Source organism: Terrapene carolina, unplaced genomic scaffold (genome assembly GCF_002925995.2).
Source record: "Terrapene carolina triunguis isolate 2854851 unplaced genomic scaffold, T_m_triunguis-2.0 Scaffold130, whole genome shotgun sequence".
In the NCBI taxonomy this organism is placed as follows: Eukaryota; Metazoa; Chordata; order Testudines; family Emydidae; genus Terrapene; species Terrapene triunguis.
The window spans coordinates 17,974,958-17,998,138 of record NW_020664481.1 but is presented as its reverse complement, the minus strand read 5'-3'; the positions used below and the strand labels follow the sequence as shown (position 1 = coordinate 17,998,138).

The window sequence follows — 23,181 nt, the reverse complement described above, 5'->3', positions numbered from 1 at the left end:
TCTCTTTTAGTGGGATGAACTCTGCTCTATTAGGTCTTTTCAGTGTCTGATTCCTGTGTTCCTAATAAAAATATTTTCTATCATCAAAAGGTATTCAAACAGAAAACCCAATGGGAAGGTTCTGTGAGGCGTCATTCACTAGTGATTTAAAATGCCTCTGTATCACCAGACTAAAAGGAAGTTCAAAAGGAAATAGCAATATTAAGACTGAGGCAACCCACAGATCCTCCCCCCTTCCTACCTAATTATCAGAGCCAAAGGGAGCTTCAAGACATACTAACCCTACTACCTAGATAACCTACTGTGGAGCCCAGTATAACACCATAAAGGGTCCTCCCCTGGAATGGAAAGGAAAGGGCTTAGTAATAGAGAGGCAATGGTGCCAGCTAACATTCCAATATATGTAAGCAGGAGTGTGCTGAGGCCTGCCCTGTTTAATGTGGAAAAAGGCTGCACAATCTTAACACAGCCACTTCTCCAGTCACTGCTCCAAGTGATACAGGGCGTGGCTTCCTCTATCTATCTTATGTTTTTATACCCTGTCCTCCATCACTGTACTATCTAAGCACCTTAGACCTAAAATCAATAGCAAAGTCCCCAGTGCACTTCATGGAGTCTCTGGATCTTCATCTCTCATTTCATACCCACTCTTCTTCCTGTGCCTTATGTTCTTCCAACGCCACTCTCTCCTAACAGCTCCTTTGGTCTCCTCCCCGCACTCATGGCTTCACACCTCCTCCTTCATACCACCTCAAAAGCTTGGAAGAGCCTTCTATTTCCCCATGCATCCTCCCCTTCTTCTGTACAGCAGGGGCACAAGTGGGAGCGGAGGAAGGGAGCCCAGAACCCCACCTTAGCCCCTGACCAGAGCTGGAAATTTGACCCAGCCACCCCACCCTGATGGAAGGAACCTACTTGGGCCCTCCTCCTTTGCAGTCCTTCCAGTGTCCATGGGCATTGGGCACCCCAGCCCCCAGAGAGAAGTGGAGCAGGGGGCACCAGAATGTCCAATCCCCAGAAGGGCCGGGGGGTGGGGGGGAGAGAGAGAGAGATTGGATCTGGGCTTTTGGTGATTCCTGGGAATGCAGAAGGAGAATGGGGTCTGGGGCTCCCAGAACAGCCTGGCCTCTGGTGGGGATGGTGCTCGTCAGCCTGAACAGCTCCTTGGGTAAGTGCTCGGTACAGGGAGGAGAGCTCAGAGCCGGGTGCGGGGCAGTGGTAGTGGCGGGAGAAGAGCATGTGGCTGACTGTGGGGGCAACCCGCGAGAGCTCAGGACTGGGAGCAAAAGGGGGAACACTAGAGACTGGGCGTGGGGGCAGTGGGGAAAGGGTGTAGTGGGGGCAGAGCGGAGGGGAGGAAGAGCTCTGGGCCCCTTCCTTATGAAAATTCTGGTTGTGCCCCTGCTCCACAGACATATCACTCCACCAGATCTCTTCTTAAAATCCATGTCTTTCACAGAGAGTTATCTGCTCAGCACCTCTGAAAATTAGGCCATCGTGTTGCCATTGTGAAGTATTATCTTTCAAATAATCTCTAAATTATACTATGAGCTCTTTGGGACAGGGACCACGCACAACTACTGCATAAATAAGTAATAACTCCATGTCAAGGGATTTTGGCATGACACCTATAGTATTTAAAACTTTCTTGCCTTTTTTTTGATACTATGAATTTAATCATCACGCTAAATAAAACCTTTAAGATATTTTTAAAGAGATTTGCTACTCTATTACATTCTTAATATTAGTTGCTTACAGCTTTTCCTCTGTAGTATAAGGGAAAAAGAACTTGTGGGAGGAAGATTTTATATGTGGTAATTATGCTAAAACATGCACATTGATATAAATAAAAGGCAGCAAATTATGGCACTCTGTCCAAAATCATTACTTAAGTGAAAACATTTGCTATTAAAATAATTGCTTAGAAAGTATATTTACATAATTTCTTAGCTGATCAAAGCTACCTTTTTAATTAACAGTCATATTCTGCATTCTCGTATGTCACTGACAAACAGCTTAACTGTGTAATCCCAAAGGATAAACAAAGAAAAACTTTCTGTAGCTGTCATATATGGAAAATACTATGTTCATTTTTCTTTACAAGCTGAAACAGGAAAGCATACTGACTCTATTTTATCATTTAATTAATCTCTGATAACTATCTACAGTGGCAGTGAACATATAAAGAAAGGTTATCTGGCAAATATCATGGCCTAGAGTCTGACTGAAATGAACAGAAGAAATGACTAGGCATTTCCATGCAATATCACACCAATCTTGGACTGGATGCAAGCCACAGGCTACCCAGTGACTTGGACCACTCGTAAAAACCCGGTTATATCCTAGAATGGGCTATGGTCCTTGAATCATGTAGGAGGTGACCAGGGAGGGCAGGGAATGGGCAGAACCTTGGTTCCATCTCTCCACTCACAGGCCAGTGCAGCTGAGTGAGTGCAGAGGATGTCAATTCATGGCTGGTACAGATAACAGCAAATTACTAAACCCACAGGGCAAGAAGGAAGCAGGAGAGGAACTGTGATGCAGAAATTTCATTAAGGCCAGGTCTACACTAAGAGTGCTTTGCCAGTATAATATACCAGCAAAGTACTCCTGGTGTGGGTGCAGTTTAGAGCAGCAACACTGCTTTTCTGGTATAGCTGATACCAGCTTTCTCTGCCCCGCTTCTCCCCCGCACTCCCAGCCAAAATAAGCTATACTGGTAAAAGTGTACAGTTTTGCTGATATAGCTCATCGACACTTGGGGCTTTTGTTGACACAACTGCGTCTGTCAGGATCACACCTCTGACTGACATAGCTATGCCTGCTGAAGTGGAGACCTAGCCTTTGAGTCACAATGCCTCCTGGGTAGGGTTACCATATCTATTAAATAAAAAAAGAGGACCCTCCACCGGCCCTGGCCCCGCCCATTTCCCCACTCCAGCCCCAACTCCGCCCCTTCCCCGCCCTAACTCCGCCCCCTCCTCCCTCCCACTCCCAGCCACGGGGAAAGGGCTGCCGGAGCGCTACCGGCTTCACGGTTTGCCGGGCAGCCCCCCAGACCCTGCGCCCTCGGCCGGCGCTTGCCCAGCGCAGCTGGAGCCCAGGAGGGGAAGCGCCCAGCCGGGGGCGCAGGGTCTGGAGGCTGCCCGGCAAACCGTGAAGCCGGTAGCGCTTGGGCTTCGGGCAGCCCCCATGCCCGGCTCTTAAACAGAGCCGAAGAGTCAGGGGAGGAGCAGAGCCGCCATTTTCCAGGACATGTTCGGCTTTTTGGCAATTCCCCCCGGACGGGGGTTTGAGTGCCGAAAAACCGGACATGTCCGGGAAAAAGAGGACGTATGGTAACCCTACTCCTGGGGCAGTGCAGTTTCTGACGTACCCATTGCTCAGGGATGTGCCTAATGTCACAATCTCTTATGTCCATGCAAAGCCCGCACTGGTGTACTCAAAGGACGTTAACGACACACTCCCCTAACTATCAAGCCCAATGAATGAGCTGATAAAACAAAGGTTCTATCTTTCTCTGTCTCAAACTCAGCACATTTTTTAATCTGATTGCACAGTTGTACTTCATTGCATGTGCTTTTAAGCCCCTGGTACATGGCCACTGACCTCACATTCCTTTGCATATCAATCATGATTATCAGACCAATAAACCAAAAACAATTCAGGAGCTGAAAAACAAGGACTTACAGGGACCCGGCCTCCACATTCGGACCTCGCACATAAAAAGGAACTCGGATATCAAACTCGTAAGGCATGGACTTCCCTTTCACCAGTCCAAACTGCCCAATATGATAGCCATGGTCTGCTGTATATATTATATAGGTATTGTCCAGTTCACCTGTTTCAACCAGTGTATTATAAATCTGAAAAAAAAAAGAATATTTTTGCACTAAATAACAGTATAAATAATATTTGAAATAATTCTGTGCATAAAAGTGTACACATATATACTGTATAACAGAGTTGGATGTTCTTAACTAGGACATCCCAATAGACATCCAAGAACCCTCATTAAGCAACTATCCTGATTAAAAGAGGAGGCCATTTTCTTTGAAAGAACAATCTATAAATACTTAAAATGCAATAGAATAATACTTTACTGAATGAAAATAGTGACTACGCATTTCAGGATAGACTTTCAAAAAGCTCAGCTTCCATTAGATTTTCAAAAGTACTTTGCACCCGGCATTTTCCATTGGAAATTTCAAACTCTGGACACTTATTTAGGTGTCTAAATGGGAGCTGTTGTATACTGAGTTCTTTTGAAATTCTAGCCCTTTATCTTTTTTAAATTTGTATTTGGCAAACTCTCTTAATAAAATGACACCATTTAGAATTTCACACTTATTTAATACTTGGTTAAATGCCACTCAACCATTTGGGCACCATTCAAATGAGTCCCATTTACACAGAATGTTCGCAAACTCTCGCAACTAAACAGCAAATACTGCCATTCACTCTTGCTATCTGGTGAATTAAGTGTTTCAACCTCAACTCTGAATCCTACTGGTTTAAGGGGGCTTAAATGGGCCTCTTTAGGTGAATATTGAAGGGTATCAATGCACAGCATTAATGACCCGTCATCACATGACGTTTCATCCTCAAGGTTTAGTCAGTTTCTGTCATCTCGTGGATTTAGCAACGTGGTACTACAGCAGATTTTCTCTATGGCAATGTCATTCCCTGTCCCACATGTGAGATCTGTGATTAGAAAATATGGGCCTGATTCTGCTCTCACACTTGTGTGTATCAGGAAAAACTGCACTGGAGTCAAGGAACTTTCATCACTGTGAACCCAGAGTAAATGAAGTCAGACCAGTATAGTATGTGATAATATGGACAAAATGTTAAAGATAAAATGTGATTCCCTTTTTGAGATGTAGCCTAAATCAACGTGTCTGATGTTCCATGTGGAAATGGTATAGACTCACGTAAAGACAAATGTATATAAACGTTTGGACTGCAATCTTTGTTTAAATAAGCCACGGTGACCTCTTAGAGCCATTGATATCTGCCATGCACTCAAAATATTAACAGACATTTTAAGGGATGTTAGGTACATACAATTTCACTTAAAAATTGTGGTTAAAACTACAAAAGATTAAGTTTCAGTCTGGAGTAAAATGTACAGCCAGCAAAATCATCAGGAGTGAAACCACCTTGCTAACTAACAGACCCTAAATATATTGGTGCTAGCAGGTGACTCTGTGACGTGTCTTCTCTAAAACTGGTGTCTGACCCACCACAGCATATTTGTTAGCTACAAGGGCAGAACATATTGTCCTGGGTTATTATGCCCAATTAATTATTAGTAATTATAATACATTACTAACAGATAAATCTCATCCTTGCCTTATTGGACTCCCTTTATTGTTATCTTTTGTGGATAAGATTTCCAGGAGACATAAAGCTGTAAACTGCAATACCTTCAAGATTAGCCTTTCTGCACTTTGAAACAAACCCATCCTTTTTCCACAGTAGCTACCAGCTGATCCATAGGTTCCTTTTCAAGGCCCACTGACACACAGCTTGCACTGTGAGGTTTCTGGAATCTTATTGTTACATAATGAAGGCAATCTAGAAAGTCTGCCTGTGTTTTTTAAAATATATGTAATCAATGTGCCACAAAGGAACTTAACTGTGAAAATGCTGAGTGTCACCATGCCTAACTTTCAGGCACTTAGAAAAATCACTGGAATTCACAAAGCCTGAGTTAAGTACCTAGGTTCACTGTACAATGAATGCGGAGAAACGGGAACCTCAGAATGGGATTCACAAAAGCCAGCACGCTAGGCAGCTCCCCACGTAAGCTAGTCAATGGAAGATGCCGGGGGGGGGGGGGGAGAATGCCTAAGCCTCACCCCTCTCAGAGAGTTCAGTACTTAAATGGGGGGTGGAGGGGAGAGGAGAAAGACGAGCTCCCCCATAACTTTCAGCCCAGTGGTTAGGGTACTCACCTGGGATCCAGCTCAAAGCCTCCCTCTGCCTGAGGGGAAGAAGGGATTTAAACAAGGCTCTGTCACCTCTCATTTGAGTGCCCTACCCACTGAGTTGTGGGATATTCTGATGTGGGGCTCCCTCAGTCTTGCATGTAAAAACTGTTCCACTTTGGACAAACAATTTAAAAAGTCATTGAAAGAGGGGGGCTGGATCCTGGGTGTCCCCCACCTCCCAAGTGAGTGCTCTAATCATAAGGCTGCAGAGTCAGTCTCAGGCTTGCCTACTCTCTCTCTGGCCCAGAGACTCATTCATGATTTATTCACAATGGAACAATTCAACATGAGTGATTGAAGGAGCCCCACATCTGAGGTTTGGTGCCAGCTGAGTGGGGGCTTTCTGAATCCCAGTGGGGCCTGTTTCTGGATTTAGGCACCTAAAATGGCAGTTGGGCGCCTAAGTCCTTTTGAGATACTCCAGTTACTCTGGTTCCGCCCTGATGTAACCACATTAATTTCACTGGAGTTTTTTGGACAAAGAGACAGTAATGCAGGAGTGCACTATGCTGGCAGTTGGGATTATTAGTTTCCAACTAGTATATGGTGAGACTTGACGCTTTTTAATGTAAATCAGATTTTTTTAAAATTCATGCTTTACAATTTTTTTCCCCAGGTTTCATTTTTCTTTCTTTAACTGGACAGCAGTAGGTATCTGGAAACATTCTGCTAGCTTTTGGACTTTACAATATGCTCGTTTTTTACTTGGAATAACAATGCCAGAGAAACCAGAGAATCTGGGAGAGCTATCAGTTCGGAGGTAGTGATAAATAGAAGCCATGTTTAGCTTGGCATGCTTAGCTTATATGCAGAGTAGGAATATACTATTTTTTTTTAAAAAATGCACAAACATTTTGGAGTTTAACTCAAGAAATAAGTATCTGTTGGGCTTGAAAAAACGACCACCAATCTTACCGTCTCCATGGAGTCATCCACGGACATGAGTGTCTGTAAGCGCTTTCTCTGTAGCATGTTGGTGAACTCCATGTGAATAGGTTTCATGGGACCAGTATACCTCATTATCCAGTGCTTGTCTGGGTTGGGAGCGTAGTTATAACTGGGAGTGCTAAGGAGCAATAAGGAAAACAGAGACCACCACATTATTATGAAAAAATAATAAACTAGTGTATGCCAACAAACTTGATTTGACCAACACTGCAAAACTAACTTTCTGTGGTATGTCGGAAAACATTACATTTGTGATAGAAAAATATTATTAGTTTATGTTTTATATGAAAGGTGGGAGCATGGAAATAACTCTGTGGGAAGTAAAACCTATTAAAAAGAGTAAATATACATTGTTTTTAACAGTATTCTCCAGACTAGTAGGGATACATTTCAATGCCAGCAGATTAGCCTTAGAAGTCTAACATCACAATTGGGAAGCATTATTTGAACCAAGAACATATGCACTTGAGTTTCCACTAATGTAACTGCTCCACTTTCATTCTGCCCATACTAACACAGGCTATTACAGCTTGATCGGCTCCTAATAATAACGGTCCAGCTTGCTGAAAAGATTCCACTATATTATTTAACAACTGTGTTGAATTCAGCATGACTGGCCATGTTAATATTGCAGCACTCACATACTCAGGGGAGCACAGGTACCCTACCTGGTGGTATTAAATTGCATGTGAGCTCATGGCAAGCAGAAGTGGATACAAAGCTGCATTTTAAAGACCTGCCAAAAAAAGGTGGGGGGAATGGGATGTGGGTACTTTCTAGCTTTAACTCTTCTGAGATCATTAGAAACCTTCACATTACACTCTGATGAGTGCACATTATGGAAAGAGAATTTAGGACCCTGACAAAAAAGTCAAGAGCTGGATTTAATGACCCTGTGAGAGCATCAGTGCCCCTTTAATTCCTAATGATCCTGTAGTTCCATTAAAGTATCAGTGTTAACAATGAGCAGGCACATCACTGATGGTCCTTTATTTAATTTTGTTTGGGAGTTCTGGAGCTTGCTTTTTTGTTCATAACTACATTGCTCCAGACCAGCTGGCGCTAACGCCCACAATGGACTTGCTTTTCTAGATTAGAATATGGTAGGTTCTCTTTCCATATGTCTTTGTCATACTATGAACTTGTTTGTCGTACATTTTCAAGAGAAGCTATTGTTTTATTTATCTATCTTATCACCATTTAAGACCTAGGGCCCTTTTTATTGTTTCTAAGCATTAGTTGGTACATTGGCTTGGGACAGACCATGCAGTTTCACAAATAGAGATTTTTTTCACCCAAATGAAAGATTTCTTCAGATTTCTCCTTCTGTTCAAAATATTAGATCAGTGCTAATGTTTAGCACAATGTCACAAGCTTCCTGTAAAACCCAAGATGGTGGCCTTGTGACAGCAAAGAGCTGCAGATTTTGCTCAAGTTACTTTCTGCATCCCAATATTCAATCTCCAGCTAATTATACTTACGTCTTGACAAAAGCCACTACTATTCTTGTGCACACAACAACATAGCAGCAGGGTAACTTAAATCATCAGGATAAATAATAGTAACAAATTGAAAACTTTCCTCCTTGAAATATACCCAGCATATCTTTGAATGTCATTGGTGCCAAATGCTCTTAAAAGTTTCGTTCATGTTTGAAATAAACATTACAATAATAATTGGGTTGCAACATGTTTTCGATGGAAAGATTTATGTGGGAGCCTATTTGAAAAATGCGCTTAGACAGGGAAGCGAGGCTTCTCTGTTTGGGGAGGAGAGGCTGCTCTGTTTATTCTCCGTGCATTGCTAATAGTCTCTTGAATTTCAGAATGTTGTTGTGGCTGAAATAATGACATTGCTCCTATGAATATGCTGACAGTTATGGAAACTGTTGCTATGTAATGCCTAGAATGGCGAACTCCTTTTCAGCTTGCTTTGTGATCTCCTGGCTGATTTGAAATCTCCTGCTGTTTAATCCACCCGAAGCCCATGATTTTCTTTGATTACTACAAATGTAACCCTCTTACACTTAACAGATTTGTTTCTCTCATAGCCAAATACACAAGATAGAACATCCCTGGAAGCTGGACAAAATAACCCCTTCACATTCCATTCAAAAGGAAGAGGTGGGGTGGGGGAAGCTACCTTGATTGTATTTGACCATGGGAAACAGTCATCATAAAACATGTACTCTTTACAGAAATAACATTAGAGGCCAATATGAAATTGCCCAGCTGTTCCATCCTGTTTAACTATAAGTCTAGGAGAAGAAAAGGGAAACTATTAATGTAGTTCAGTGATTTGCTACGGGGGAGCGAAATTATGGAACAGATTTTCAATTAAGATAGGACTGCAACTGCACACTAAGAGCCAGATCCTCAGCTGTTCTAGTGCTTCAGCTGACACAGCTGCAGGAGGAAGCTGGGGGCATAGGTGTGCCATCTTTACGTTGAGCCTGATCCTGAGCCTGGACAAGGACCAAGTTCAATCCCTAGTGCAACTTAAAGCATTTTCGAGACTGGTCCAAGCTGCACCATAGTGCTCCAGCCATGTCTCACCTTTGCGCTGACCAGGCCCCAGGGATGGCACAGGGACAGCTATGCTGGCACTACATTACCCAGGGATTGCGAATTCCCAGGTAGCTTGGGAGGTCAGAGGGAGGAAATGTGAAACAAGATGACTAATTTGCATGTGCAGTTACCTGATTTGCATGTGCAGATGTGGGGACTGTGCACTCCAATTAGACAAGCAATTGTATGTTTAACTTTTATTTGGAAATCAAGCCATACATACTCAATACAATACACAGATATTCTATAAATATCTAAAAATTTAATAAATGTAAATGCATTAATAGCTGATTAGCTCTATTGAGATACTGATGCATTTCTGAAAGCAACACTTTTCTTGGTGTTCCTTTTTATTAACAACAGCTTAAGTTTCATCTTATGCTATAAAAAGTGTTTAAAATAATTGAAGACAGTTTCTCTGCATAAATACACAACACAGGCTACTTAGTATGCACATCTAAAAGAAGGAAAAAACTGCTTAATTTATTGAGATAATGTAATCTTTTACAAACTAATAAATTTCTTGAAAAGTACTATTGTCTATAAATTAATAGATTATTATTAATAATAGTAATAACGAAATTCACTGCTGATATAAAATCCTGCAGCAATTTCCATAAAAAAGATCTTCCAGTCAGGAAAATAAACTAGACTGGTGTGTGGGGAAAAAGTAAACAATGTGAAAGAGAAAAAAAAACATACAGAGATGCATTTCATAGATTTCATCCCCTTCCTTCCCATGATCCCTTCACCCCTTTCTCTTTTGCATCATCATAATTAAATTGCTGTAGAGGATTGTGTGGAAAATGATTATATCTTTGAAAGAAGAGTGTCTTCCATAAGCATTCCTAATAAGGTTGGAGGGCAACTCTGTGTACGAGCAATAGCAGACACTACTCATTTTGAGCTTTTGTAATTTTCATTTCAAAGGAAAAGAACTGAGCATGGGATTGCAAACAACTTAAACATGAAATACTGTGTCGTTTCAGGCCCGAGAGACAGATTCTCTTTAGTGGCACAGTGCGGCAGAACGAAATATACAATTCTTAGCTCTCTAATAATCAGAAACTAAAACAAAGAAAACCCTTTCTCTCTCCCTCTCTCTCTCTCACACACACACACACACACACACACACACACACACACACACACACACTCTCTCTCTCTCCCCCCCCGCCCCCCCAAGCCCAATCCTGCAAGGAGGTAGGTGCCCTCAACTGCTGTTTGATGATCACCTTACAGAGTCAATCCTTGTCTCCTCCACAAAGCTGAAATTAACTACTCTGCCCCTGAAAGCTAAGTGTGCCAAACTAGTTTTAATCTGAAATCACTGCGTTCTCTGACCACACAGGAAGAGAGCTGAATTTTGGTGACAGCACAAGGCTAGAGATCAAGAGACTTAAATTATTTGTCAGCTTTGCTGAAAACTTCCTGTGTGACTTTGGCAAGTCATATGGGGAAACTGAGATGCTGACAGTCTGAATATTAAATGGGGATAATAATAAACATTACTTATTATTTGTATTATGGTAACACCCACAAAGTGCTAGGCACTGCATATGTACACTTAAAGGTAAAGTCTGAAGCCCTGAAGAACTTACAATTTAAGGGACATGTTCTGATTCACCTTAAACACGCTGAATAGCACCTTATCTCCCAAGTAGTCTCACTGAAGTCAAATTTACACCCACTTGGGGTACGTCAACTCAGCTACAGCAGCGAGCCTCCCAGCCTGGGTCAACTGACTTGAGCTTGTGGGGTTAATGATAGCGCTCTGAAGCCCACACCCTTCCCTAGGTTTCAGAACCTCAGCTCCAGCCCCAGCTGCGACTCCAAAGCACTGCCTACAGAGCTATTTTTAGACTGCTAGTGCAAGCCCTGCAAACCTGAGTCTCTCAACCCAGGATGGGATGCTCGCTGTCACAGGCTGTGTAGATACACACGGCCAGAGCAGCATAAAGGGACTTTAGAGAATCAGGGCCATAGAATTTGACACAAAGCTCAATGACATCAATGTGAATCTTTCCATTGACTTCAAGGAGCTTTGGTTCAGGCCCACTGATATGGTCTCTACTCTGAAGGTGCTTATAGTATTCTGAATATCCATATAAAAATTCCGAACTCTTCTGTTCTTACTAACTGTGATAAACGCATGCCAAGAGTCTAAGGACCCCAAAATATGTTTTTCCAGCAGAGGTACCCTGTTCTTTTTTCTATTGCTGGGAAATACAGGGATTTTATTTTTCCTTACATGTGTTGTGAAGCATTGGGAAAGAGTTGTGAATACTGAGGAGCTGAATCTTCAGGACCATGAGGAGCAGCGTGGCTGAGAACCATCAATACTGGCCTATGGGGATACATCTTCTTTGAGATTCTGAAGAAGCTGATACTGTCATTGGTGATCAGGTCAGTCAGATAATCCTGGAAGAGGAGGAAAAAGTTGAATAAAATATTCCAACAGCCAATTAGAGTCCTAGATAGTCTTGGGTATCACGAGGGATGTGGGAAAAAAGATTATTTAGCCTGGAAAGGAAGAGTAAGGAGAGACTAAGTTTAGGTTGTTAAAATTATGAACAATAAATGAAAAAACAGATCACTCCCTTCTCTCTAGCCGATGATATGGAAAAACAACAAGCCCCTCCAAGAAATTAAGGGCAGCTAAATTTAGAACAACTAGAAAAGCTTCTTCACACACGTGTCTAACCAAACTGTGGAACTCACTAGTTCAGAGGGTCAGTCAAATAGCATGGCTGGAATTTTAAAAGGTAATGGATAATTACAGGACTGTTTGTGTTTTGGGGTTGAGATTTTCAAAGCATGCAAGAGGATTTAGGCACATTGTCCATTGAAAGAATGCTTTGAAAATCTCAACTGATTTGTGTTTTTTTTTTTTTTTGCCTTCCTCTGAAGCATCAGGCAGTTACCAAGGCTAGCAGCCAGATACTGGACTAGTTGGACCAATGGTCTGACTCAGCACAGCAGATACAAGAGAGGCACTCAGATACCATGATGATGGGTGCAGCGTGAGAATCTAAAGGTAGGTAGATAGAGGTCTCCATTAAAAAAACAAATCTGAAAACTTAATAGAGTCCCCTGGGAAAATGTAAAGTGAACATCCTTGGTGATCCTGTAGAATATCAAGTACATGTTGTGATACTGGAAGCATGTGGATTGAAAACAGTGTCTTTGTGACACTCCCTGCATATCAAGAAAACTCTATACATCAACATAAGTTTCAGACACCAGCATGGTATTAGTTATTGTAAAACAACACAAGCACAAAAGAGACTGGCTTTTTACCTCCAAAATCCAAAGTAAAACCACATGCAGTGTCTTGCTTTTATCAAATCACCAAGTATGAGTGTGGTTCACATCACAGAGGATGGAATACCTCCCTGGTTCTCCCTTCAAGCACAGCTTTCTTTCATCAGCCCAGTCCCTGGCTTCCCGTGCAACTCCCTTTTATAGAGTAAAGGTAACGCAAAGCCGCAAGACTGACAGTCCTGGAGACTGAACTACTCTGTTTTGCTATATAACAAATCAAGTACAGTACAGTCAGTGCCTTCTCAATCTCCTTCAACCCTGCCACGGAGGTGCAAGAGAAAGTCAGCTTTCATTACTCAAAAGGGGCCTCTCTCACTTGATTTCTTTGTTCAAACTTAGCACAACTGCTTGCTGCCTCTCCCAGAACCAGGCTGACCAAGCTCCAATTTACACCTTTGCATATCAGTCTTGACTTGAAGCATTCCTGCTATTCCAATCCTAGGTTTACCCTATCCAAGTCTGCCACCTGTTCTGAATTATGTGGTGTATCTGTCATATGAATAACTATCTACAGAGGACAAAGCAGACACCATCAACTCATTTCAATTATGAAAGCTTGTATAGATAAGCATAACTCCACCAAAAACAATGGAGGTCCACCAGCTGAGGACCTGACCCTCTATATCTGAAAAACTCTTCTTAATGTCCATTAAGGAACTGAAAGTCAATATTCTAATAGAGAACCCTGGAGTAATAATACACTCACATTTAATTAAAACATATATGTATTTTCTAAGCCTGCTATAAGACATAATGAAGACAGAAAGACCTTTTGTTCTTGCGTCTGGCCTGTGAAGAGAATATGGATTTCTATTCCATTCTAAAGGGCAAGGGCAGTTGACAGGTCAAAATTGCCCTCAAATTAAAATTTTGTAAAAATAAGCATTTGCAAAACCTAAGACCAAATGGAAATATTGCCATGAATTTATTTTTATTTAAGCCTCCAGTTAAGACAGATTAAAAAAATTAAATGCGATGTTTTAAAAAAACCTAAATATGGCAAATTATGCTAATACATACACAGTTAAATAGATAAGAAACTGATAGAAAAAGTGTAACCAACTAGTACATTTTCTGGCTAATATTTAGATTTAAAAAAGTGAATAATGATTTTGTTTGCCTCAATTTGTGAGGTGCCAAGCTTGAAATACTTTTAATGGGCCCGATTTTCAGAGAGTGTGTGCCCACTACTCACTTTTGAAAATCGTGGCCTCCATTGTCTAAAATAAGAATTAACAAAAAGTAAGCTAACATAATAATATTAAAAATGGGATTTTTTCTTTAACTTTAACGGTATTTTTAATAAGGATATCTAGGTTTTAAAAATATAATTCTTAACCTGACAGTTATCCTTTAATATGAACTTTGTATTAAATTTGGATCTTAAATATTTAATTTGTACAACTAAGAGGTCAATAGCCCATGGAAGCACCAGTCGGCTTTGCTAACCTGTGTGCCAGTGGGGCAGAGATGTTAGAAACAAAAAGGTATTTGTTTTATGATGTGGAAGGGTCATTAAAACAATCTCTCTGGAGTCACATTACTTCAACTTGTCCCTTAGTGGACAATTTAGTTATTAAAAGAAAAACATAAAAGGCAGGGAGGAAACATACAGTAGCATATTTCAACTACTGATCGATCCACCACTTGACTCCAAATGTTACTATTAATACATGTTGCTTTGTACACTACTGGCAGGGAATTACAGTAATAATCTATATGCAAAGATGTGATGGTCATTTGGAACATTTACTTTCTACCAGGGATTTTTGGAAAAAGGAGTTCTGATAGGTGTTCATACAGCTTAGATATGAAAATATGAAGAGCTGTACAAAATGAAAATGTGAGCATTTTAAAAATACCTTATATACCAAACAGAGTTGAGGGTTTTGAAGTGTGTGTATTCCCTCCTTAGCTCCCTTTGGAGCAACCGGGAACAGTGACCAGTAAAATCATTGACATCACGTTATTCCACTGAAAAGTTTTCTAATTCAACATTTCCAATAGTTTAGATGTTAAGATCAGCACTCTTGTCCTTTACAGATTAAAAGTGAAATGGGAGAGAGGCATAATTCTGTTAATCAGTTGTCCCTTCCCTTTATCAGCTGGTAATAGAAGAAGAAACCTGAGAAACCTATTAAGGTTCAGCTTCTGACACAAAGCACATTAAACAAAAAAACCAAACAAACAAAAATAATCTACATTTTTCTTAAAGAAACTGAAATGTTCTGTGTACACACCACCAGGAAAGCAAAAACATGTATAGGCAACATTTGTATTTTTTAAATAAAAAGGGCGAGGTGTGTTTGAACTGAATTCCTCTCATGTAAATCTATCTTACAAATGATTATGATGTTACAGTTAGAATTAACTATCGTTATAGTTAACTATAATTATAACCTTTTACTTCTAAATCCAGAACTACATGATGTCACTTTGTAGCTATTCGCTTCCCCCCCCCCCCTCCCGCCTCCTTCAAACAATGCCCCGTTTCACTCTTGGACTGTTTCCTTCAGGTTCCAGTTTTTCTAACCAAACCAGTTTACCAATAAATTATTTACAGCCATAAATCAGAGATTCTGCAACCCACTTTAGGAAATCACACAAGCTGGCTGCTTTGACAAATGCATGCATTTTGCTCAAGTAAACATTCTCCTTGCTAGTAAACATTATGCAGCATGAGATGAGAAAGGGAAGTGGTGGGGCCTGTGCTGGGGAGATGGGTGCCAAACATTTTAGTGAGCTAAGTCAAGGTAGAGTATCCTCAAGTACTTTAGAAAGATATATATGTAACAGTTACACATCCACAGCATTCACATAGCAAGGACAGTTTTAATGTGCGATAAACAGATGCATTGTGGACTCCCCAAAATTATCATACTGTGACCACGAAACAGGCTTTCACTTAACAAATACATACATACAAACCAATCCACCCACCCACCCTAAGTAGAAGGAATCAGATACTAATCTCATTTACACTTGTGAAACCCCACTGAAGTCAGTTTTATTTCTCCAGTTGTACACCAGTGTAACAGGCCAGAGGCCGGCCCAGTGAGTGTTAACTGAAGTGCAGAGCAGTGAAATACCAGTCTTGATGCAATTAAATCCATCTCTGAACTTGTAAGACATATTGAAGCTTTTACAGTCTTAGGACGTGTAACTTATATTCTTGAAGCTGCTAAGAACATTTTAAATAACACGTCCACCAGAAGTGAAAAGATAATGTATGATCCAAAGAAGCTGCCTTCGGGGCTGAAACAGATGTTACTAGCACTGTCTTTCAATTATGAAATGAATACTTTAATTAGACTGAATCCAAAAAGTGTTTGTATTCTTCTTGCAGTCATGTCCAAAGGGAAAAAATTCAAAATAAATCAATAGGACCTACCCTAGAGTAGTCAAATCCATGCTTCTCCTTCACGCCATTTCTACAGAGTGTGTAGTTGTAAAAGCGAGAGTTTTTAAGTAATCCAACCCATTCTTTCCAGCCAGGAGGCACATAGGAACCATTGTACTCATTAAGGTACTTCCCAAAGAAAGCTGGAGGAGAGAAAGGAGAGCTAGAATAAGTAGGTATAATACAAACACCTCAGAGACCACATTTTACCACACACTTCATCCAGGTACGTTAAACATGGACAGCATATAGTGAGATGTCTTATGAAATTCTGCGTACAGCCTTCCCTGCATTTCAGAGCTCTCTAATGTTATAGGTCATTTGCATTTACACACCACTTGTATAAGAAATAAACCAGATCAAACTAATAACAAACTGCATTTAAAGTACCTATAATAGCGGTTGATACATTCAGGGTCAGTGAAACTGAGCACAACATGTCTCAAATAATGCCAATTACCACATTACCTCATCCTACCCTGAACCACCCAATTTAGCTGCCCTCTTCATATTGGTTACACTCATTTAAGCTATCTCCAGCTAAGTAAGTGCTCAGGCTGGTGTGGGAGACACAACAACAAATGAGGCAGTTCACAAAGTGATGAAATTTCAAAGGCTTAAAAGAAATGGACCAGCAGCCTGTTTGGCAGAAGAAATGAAGAGTACAAGAGACATTAAAGAAAGCTATGCAGGTGTGTGAGTCTTCCTCCCGGAATAGCTGTTCAGACTGACCAGGCTCCTGTAAGCCTCAGATGCAGTGACACAAATTACTTAACAGAAAATGGAGGAGAAAAATGCAAAATATTAATGTTATACAGAAAAGCACAAATTCACCAAGATGTTAATACCCCCAGTGATGCATACCTGGTACAGCAGTTTTTAAAGGTTAAAAGTTAACAGCACACCCACAGTGGGCTAGAGCAGAGACCATCACACTCATTCCTCTTTAGATTATACAGATTTTGAACCCAGAATCGAACAATGAATGTGACAACTCATGATGATGCTCTTGTCAATTGACATGTATGTGTATGTAGAGAGAGCAGATCTGAGTGTAGTTGTACAGAGGAGTGATCTGAGATCAGCATTTCCCCCTAAAGCTGTAGAATGAGATTTTCAAAGGAGCCTAAGGGATTTGGATACACAATTCCCATACATTTTTATTGGGAATTGGATTCCATATTCCTTAGGCAGTTTTGAAAATCTTAGCAATAGTGCCAGATTCTGACCTCCCTTATATTTGTTCAGATAAGGAGGATTTTCACTGAAATTGGTGGGCCAGATTCTCAGCTGGTGCAAATTGGTACAGCTCCAATGAAGTCAACGGAGATACGCTTTTTTGCACCATCTGAGGATTTGTCCAAAAAGGGAATTAAGTCAATGTGAGAGAGATTCTCTTATCATCCACAAATAACACTGTTCCTACTTGATAAGACACAGAAGTTAAAGTGCACAATCTAGGTACGATAAAAAAAATGGGTAAAAGATGTACCTGAGGACAAAGGGACAGATCATCAGGTTGCATAAGTTGACACTGCTTCACTGACTTCACCAGCTGAGAATGTGACCCAAAATCTCAGTGGAACTAGCATGATGGGGAACATGGGACTAGCAATAAAGATGGAAATATTATTTCAAAGCAGTGAATAAATGGACAACTTCTCAGGGACATTTAGTGAATAAGATCAGACCTGGAGAGCTACAGAGGAATTTCAAAATGTAACTGGAAAAAATTTATCCATCATCCTCTTCAACAGAAAATGAAGGTGGTCAACTAATGTGTCTCCCTAGCCATGACTAATGGAGGCAAAATCTGGGATCTTTTAAAACAGATGGAAGTGCTGAAAGAATCATGGTCTGACATGCAGAAGACAGTACGTGGAGATAGACGATCCATTGAAGAGACAGAAATGAATAAATACAGTAAATACTTTGAAATTCATCCAAGGAGCTTAAACAACTTTCCAAAGGTGGGTTAGCATTGTTTTTGCTATTTTATAGATGAGCAACTGAGCCACAGAGGGGTTAATTGATTGGTAAGTCTGTATGCAGTGTTGTAGCCATGTTGGTCCCAGAATATTAGAGGAAAAGTGGGTGACCCCATCCTGAAAGAAATCTTTCCTGAACCCCCTCTTCTGGCCTTCAAACAACGCCCCAGCCTCTCTAAGCTCATCATCAAAAGCAAGCTCCCCACATACCAAGACACACCAACTGAAAACCTCAGTCACCACGCAAAACCTGCAGTCATATCTCCACTACTACAGTGATCAACAACCTCCACAACACATTTTTCAAGATCCATGGGTCCTACACATGCCTATCACAACATCCAGTGCACTAAATTGCCCAATAGCAACTATGTGGGTGAAACCAGACAAACACTGCGTTCTCGAATGAACTCACATAGGAAAATGGTAAAAGTCAGGGAAAAAAACACCACATCACCTGTGGGTGAACACTTTTCACAAAGCGATCACTCTATATCTGACTTATCAGTTGTCATCCTCAAAGGAAACCAGCACAACACTTTCAAAAGATGAGTCTGAGAGCTTAAATCCATAACTTTGCTAGACACTAAAAGTCATGGACTGAATAGTGACTCTGGATTTATTCAACAATCTGACAACAATCTAGAACCCACTAACAACCCCACCACCCCCAGCTGCTTTTCCTCCCCCCTTCTTCTCTCTGAGACTGGAGGGGTGTTAATGGGCCAATTCACCTTGAATGGGCCCTTGAAATGTGCATTAGTTATTTATGCTAAACAATCTGTTCCATTTTGTATTTAGCTGTGACACTCTGAGTGAGGCCAGGTCTACACCACAGACCTGTATAGGTATAAATACATCATTCAGGGATGTGAAAAATCCACACCCGAGCAACATAGTTACACCAACCTAACCCGTGTGTAAACAGAGCTATGTCAATGGGATAGCTTCTCTTGTCGAGATACCTACCTCCTCTGATGGAGGTGGATTAACTACGCCAACGGGAGAAACTGTCCTGTCGGCATAAATGTGTCGTCCCTAAAGTGCTACAGTGGCGCAGCTGCGCCGCTGTAATTCTGTAGGTGAAGACAAGCCCTAAGTTTCCCAGACCTGCAGAAGAGCTCTGTATAAGCCCAAAAGTTTGTCTCTCTCACCAACAGAAGTTGGTCCAGTAAAAGATGTTACTTCACCCACCTTCTCTCTTGTAAGTCTGTGACCGAGTCAGCAGCATTGTGAAGAATTCCAGTTCCCCTGTTCTAATCAACAGATCACACTTCCCACTTTAATAAGACCACAGTCACCAAAATCAGACAAACTAAGATGACAGCAACTAGCAAAGCAAAATCCACTTCACTGTAAATGGATAAAAATCGTCACGTCCTTTTAGAGGGTTGCACAGCACAAATACTCTCTCAAATGACTTTGCTTTCTGAGCAACATCCAATATTTAGAAAGTGAAAGGCAAACCACAAAGATATGTGGGTAATTAAACAGAGCAGGAGATTTTGTTTTGTTTTGGCCCAGTATCAGGGGATAATGGATTGAGATATTGACTGTTGTCTACCGTGGCAGGTACGTACAAGGCAGTCTAAAGGCTTTTGTGCCTCACCCATATATTATATCCAAACAGAGTTAAATTTGGCACTGCTCCTCACCCCATTCATGGAAGCCCAGTTTCCAGTTTACCAGTCAGTTCCTAAAGCCTTTGGCTGAGCCAGCTAAAGAATGCAGAAAAGCAGCACTCTGCAAAGAATTACTTCATTGTCATTCAGTAGAGGCATTAAAGGAAAGTCTGAGGGAAGTTCCTTCCAGCACCTTTTGCATATCCGCCATTGTATGTTCAGGACGGCTTTATAATCTTTCATGGATGTCAAAGTACTTTAAGTAATTTTCTCTAGTTTCTAACCTTCCATTTCACATCTCTCTTTCTCCTCCCTTCCTCTCAAGAACCTTAAAAGGCTCATTATTTAAACTCTTCCGAACGTTGCTCCTTTGTGCTACAAAATATGGGGCTACAGTAAAGCGCTTTTTCTGCTGGGGAAGATTTTGCTTTCATAGCATAAAGCTTCTAACACACTTTTCTTTTTCTGCTTCAGTCCAGCCCATCACCATAGACAGCTGCTCAGTGGCGAATGCAAGCCTTCAGTGCATCCAATTCCAAACTGCTCCAGGATTTCATTAGCAAACATTTTCAGGGACCACAGCTATATATGCACAGCTGTGTTCCAACATCCAGTCTATGAAGTAACTGTAAAAATATATCCAGATGGTTTTAAATGCTTTTTATACATGTAATAATAATAAAGTGGGTTTAAAAATTACTACACAACATAGTCTCTCCCATGAATAGGTGAAGCAGGGTCCACGGCAGATAGGATGAAACTAAATGGCAAGTCCTGTATACAAGGTAACCTCTCCTGCCAGATTTTATGACCCCACCAAGTTCTCGGCTCCCCAAAGTTTCCACCACTCCCAACCACCTGGAAGAGCCTATAGTGCATGTTGGAGTTGCAGCTAGAGTTAAAGAAACATTTTGCTGAAGGATAAAAAACCGCCCCCCCGCCCCCCAGTGTGGACCAGGCCTATTATTTCTTCCCCTCAAAACTCTTTATATACCCCCGTGCTACTTATTTATATCCACCTGCTACCCAGTTAACACCCTGTTAAACTGCACACACCTGCAGTGACTTTAACCTCAAACCTCTGTGGCATAACTATTAACCTTCTACATTCCAAATCAGATATCACGTGTCAAGTACGCTGTAGAACTTTGCAGTCACTCTGATATATTTTTAGCAGCCGTCTTTCCAATCATTTGTTAAGGTTTTTAGCTGCCAATCTGAAAGTTTTCCATATGGGTTTGTTTATTCCTCTGAGTTGCTCCATTTCTGTTTCTAATTTTTCCAGGTCAAGTGTTTGAGCTAAAATTTGCAACTATTCAGTTTTGAATGGAAAAGCAGCATTTCTGCTCTGATTCCTATTACGTATCTAGCCAAAATTATTTTGTAACACTTTCTTGCTCTGTAAAAGGCATTCAGATAAAATCATGTGTAAGTGAGAGAGTTTTCAGCAAGGCAGGGTATTTATGTGTACTAGTAACAAGCACGAACTCTCAAGGTCAAGTTCAGTACTCACATCGGGCCAAATTCTGCACTCACACTGGTAGCAAAGTGAATGGATTTAAAGTGGTGTAACACTGATAGATTTGAGTTAATAATGTGGCCATTTACTCCAACGGTAGTCAGTATAAAATCTCTCTCCCAGGGACAGTTTTTCAGAAGAATTCAGCTCTGTCAGGCACCAAAATAAAAGGCCAGATTTTCAAAAGACCTCAGCACATTGCGTGCTGAGCTCTACTGAAAATCTGGCCTTTGATTAGGTGCCTAAATGGGAACTGAGCTCCTGAGCTCTTCTGAAGAACTATCCCCAATTGTGTTGAACTGACCAGTTGAAAATCTGGCCCTTAGCATTTAGCAATAATAGGAATTGTAGCTCTGCTGCAAAAAGTTAAAATATCTGCTATTAGTATTATTAGCTCAGTAACGGTTATAAATCTTATGAGCCATAGAAAATATACAATAGGTTCTTATACACAAAATCCTTTTTGAAAGATGAAAAGGAGAGCTTAGGGCCACATTTTGCCCTCAAACCCCATCCAACTCCATTGATTCTTGGTTATAAGCAAAGGCACAATTTGGCTCATAGGGATTTTTTTTAAAAACCATGAAATGTTTGCTGGAAATCAGAGATTTAGTGCATCTGCCACACAGTCCTTGAAAATGATGAAATCTTTGAGGAACGTAATAGTCAGCTAGGATTAAAGAAAGAGACGTATTAGGTGCATTCTTTAAAAAGTTTGTAGCACATGATAGCCCAGATTTTTCTCTGCATTACAGTCTGCTGTCGGCAGAAAGCTGCCCTAAAGCTTGTGTACCCCGCCCAGCACTGTAGGGAAATCTCTAGTGGCATAGAACTGGAGTAGGGGGCGGGGCTCATACACACCCCCTTCTCCCAGAAGTTGATTTAGAATTTGGGGCTGGAGTGAAAAAGGATATCCTGATGATCCGCTGATTCCTGGTTGCCCTAAAAGCCCTGGTCGGCCATCGGCAGCCAGTGCAATTACAGCAGCCTCTAGACTGCTCTAATTTATGCCAGGGGATGGGTCTGGTACACACCTTAGGGAACACAAATGTACGTTTTACAATATCTTTGTGCACCTTCCTGAGTCTGTAATGCACATTCCTCAGATGCAGCCAAGGCTCAGTCCCAATGTTTATTTACTGGCTCAGGCGGGCGGGGGGGGGGGAGAGCGGAAGTGGAGTCAATTAAAACAGAAGAATTTTACCAAAATATTTGGAAGTGGTCAACAAGGAATTAAAACAGAAGAATGTAGATAATAAGACAACTCCTGCTTGTCTTTCTCAGGTAGGTAATCCCAATGGAAACAATGGGACAGAGCGTGCTCCCATTAAAACCAATGGGACTATTCAAGTAAATGGAGCAAGTCTACTGTTGTAAGGCCCAGATCCCTTTTCCTGAAATAAGCCAGCATGTGCTGAATGGAGAAAAGCCCTATCAGCCATATTCTCTATGCCCTGCCACTCAGACCTTTACAGATCTTGACGGCCAGCTGTGACTATTCTAGTTTGCTACTTTCCCAGAATGCTCCCCCTTGTCCTCCCAAAAAACAACAAAAAACCCCAAACGCCTAGAAGCATAGTACATTACAAACTGACCACATGGCATTACTATCTCTTTTTGCAACACAAGCCCAAAAAGAATCACATTCTTAGGATTTATCCTCCAGTTTTCAAATGTAACATTTCCTCTTTCATGTAAAAATATCATAAACCTATCCAGTATTGGATTGATAAACTTTTGTAATAAGGAGCAACATAATCCAAGGTTTATCTGGTTTATTCTGAACCTTTATTGGTGACAGAGTCAGCACCAATTTA

At 41.1% G+C, this 23,181-nt stretch overlaps 1 protein-coding gene across 4 annotated transcripts in view; it reads right to left on the bottom strand.

Annotated features, from left to right (window-relative positions):
* SULF2 (sulfatase 2) overlaps positions 1-23,181 on the bottom strand; it is a 261,320-nt gene that overhangs the window by 47,886 nt on the left and 190,253 nt on the right. For all 4 annotated transcript variants that reach the window (XM_024207533.2, XM_024207524.2, XM_024207515.2 and 1 more), the window contains 4 exons: positions 16,227-16,378; positions 11,763-11,932; positions 6,912-7,062; positions 3,691-3,866 (listed from right to left, as the gene is read on the bottom strand). In XM_024207533.2, the coding sequence (XP_024063301.1) occupies positions 3,691-3,866; positions 6,912-7,062; positions 11,763-11,932; positions 16,227-16,378 (649 nt within the window). The remainder of the gene's footprint in view (positions 1-3,690; positions 3,867-6,911; positions 7,063-11,762; positions 11,933-16,226; positions 16,379-23,181) is intronic.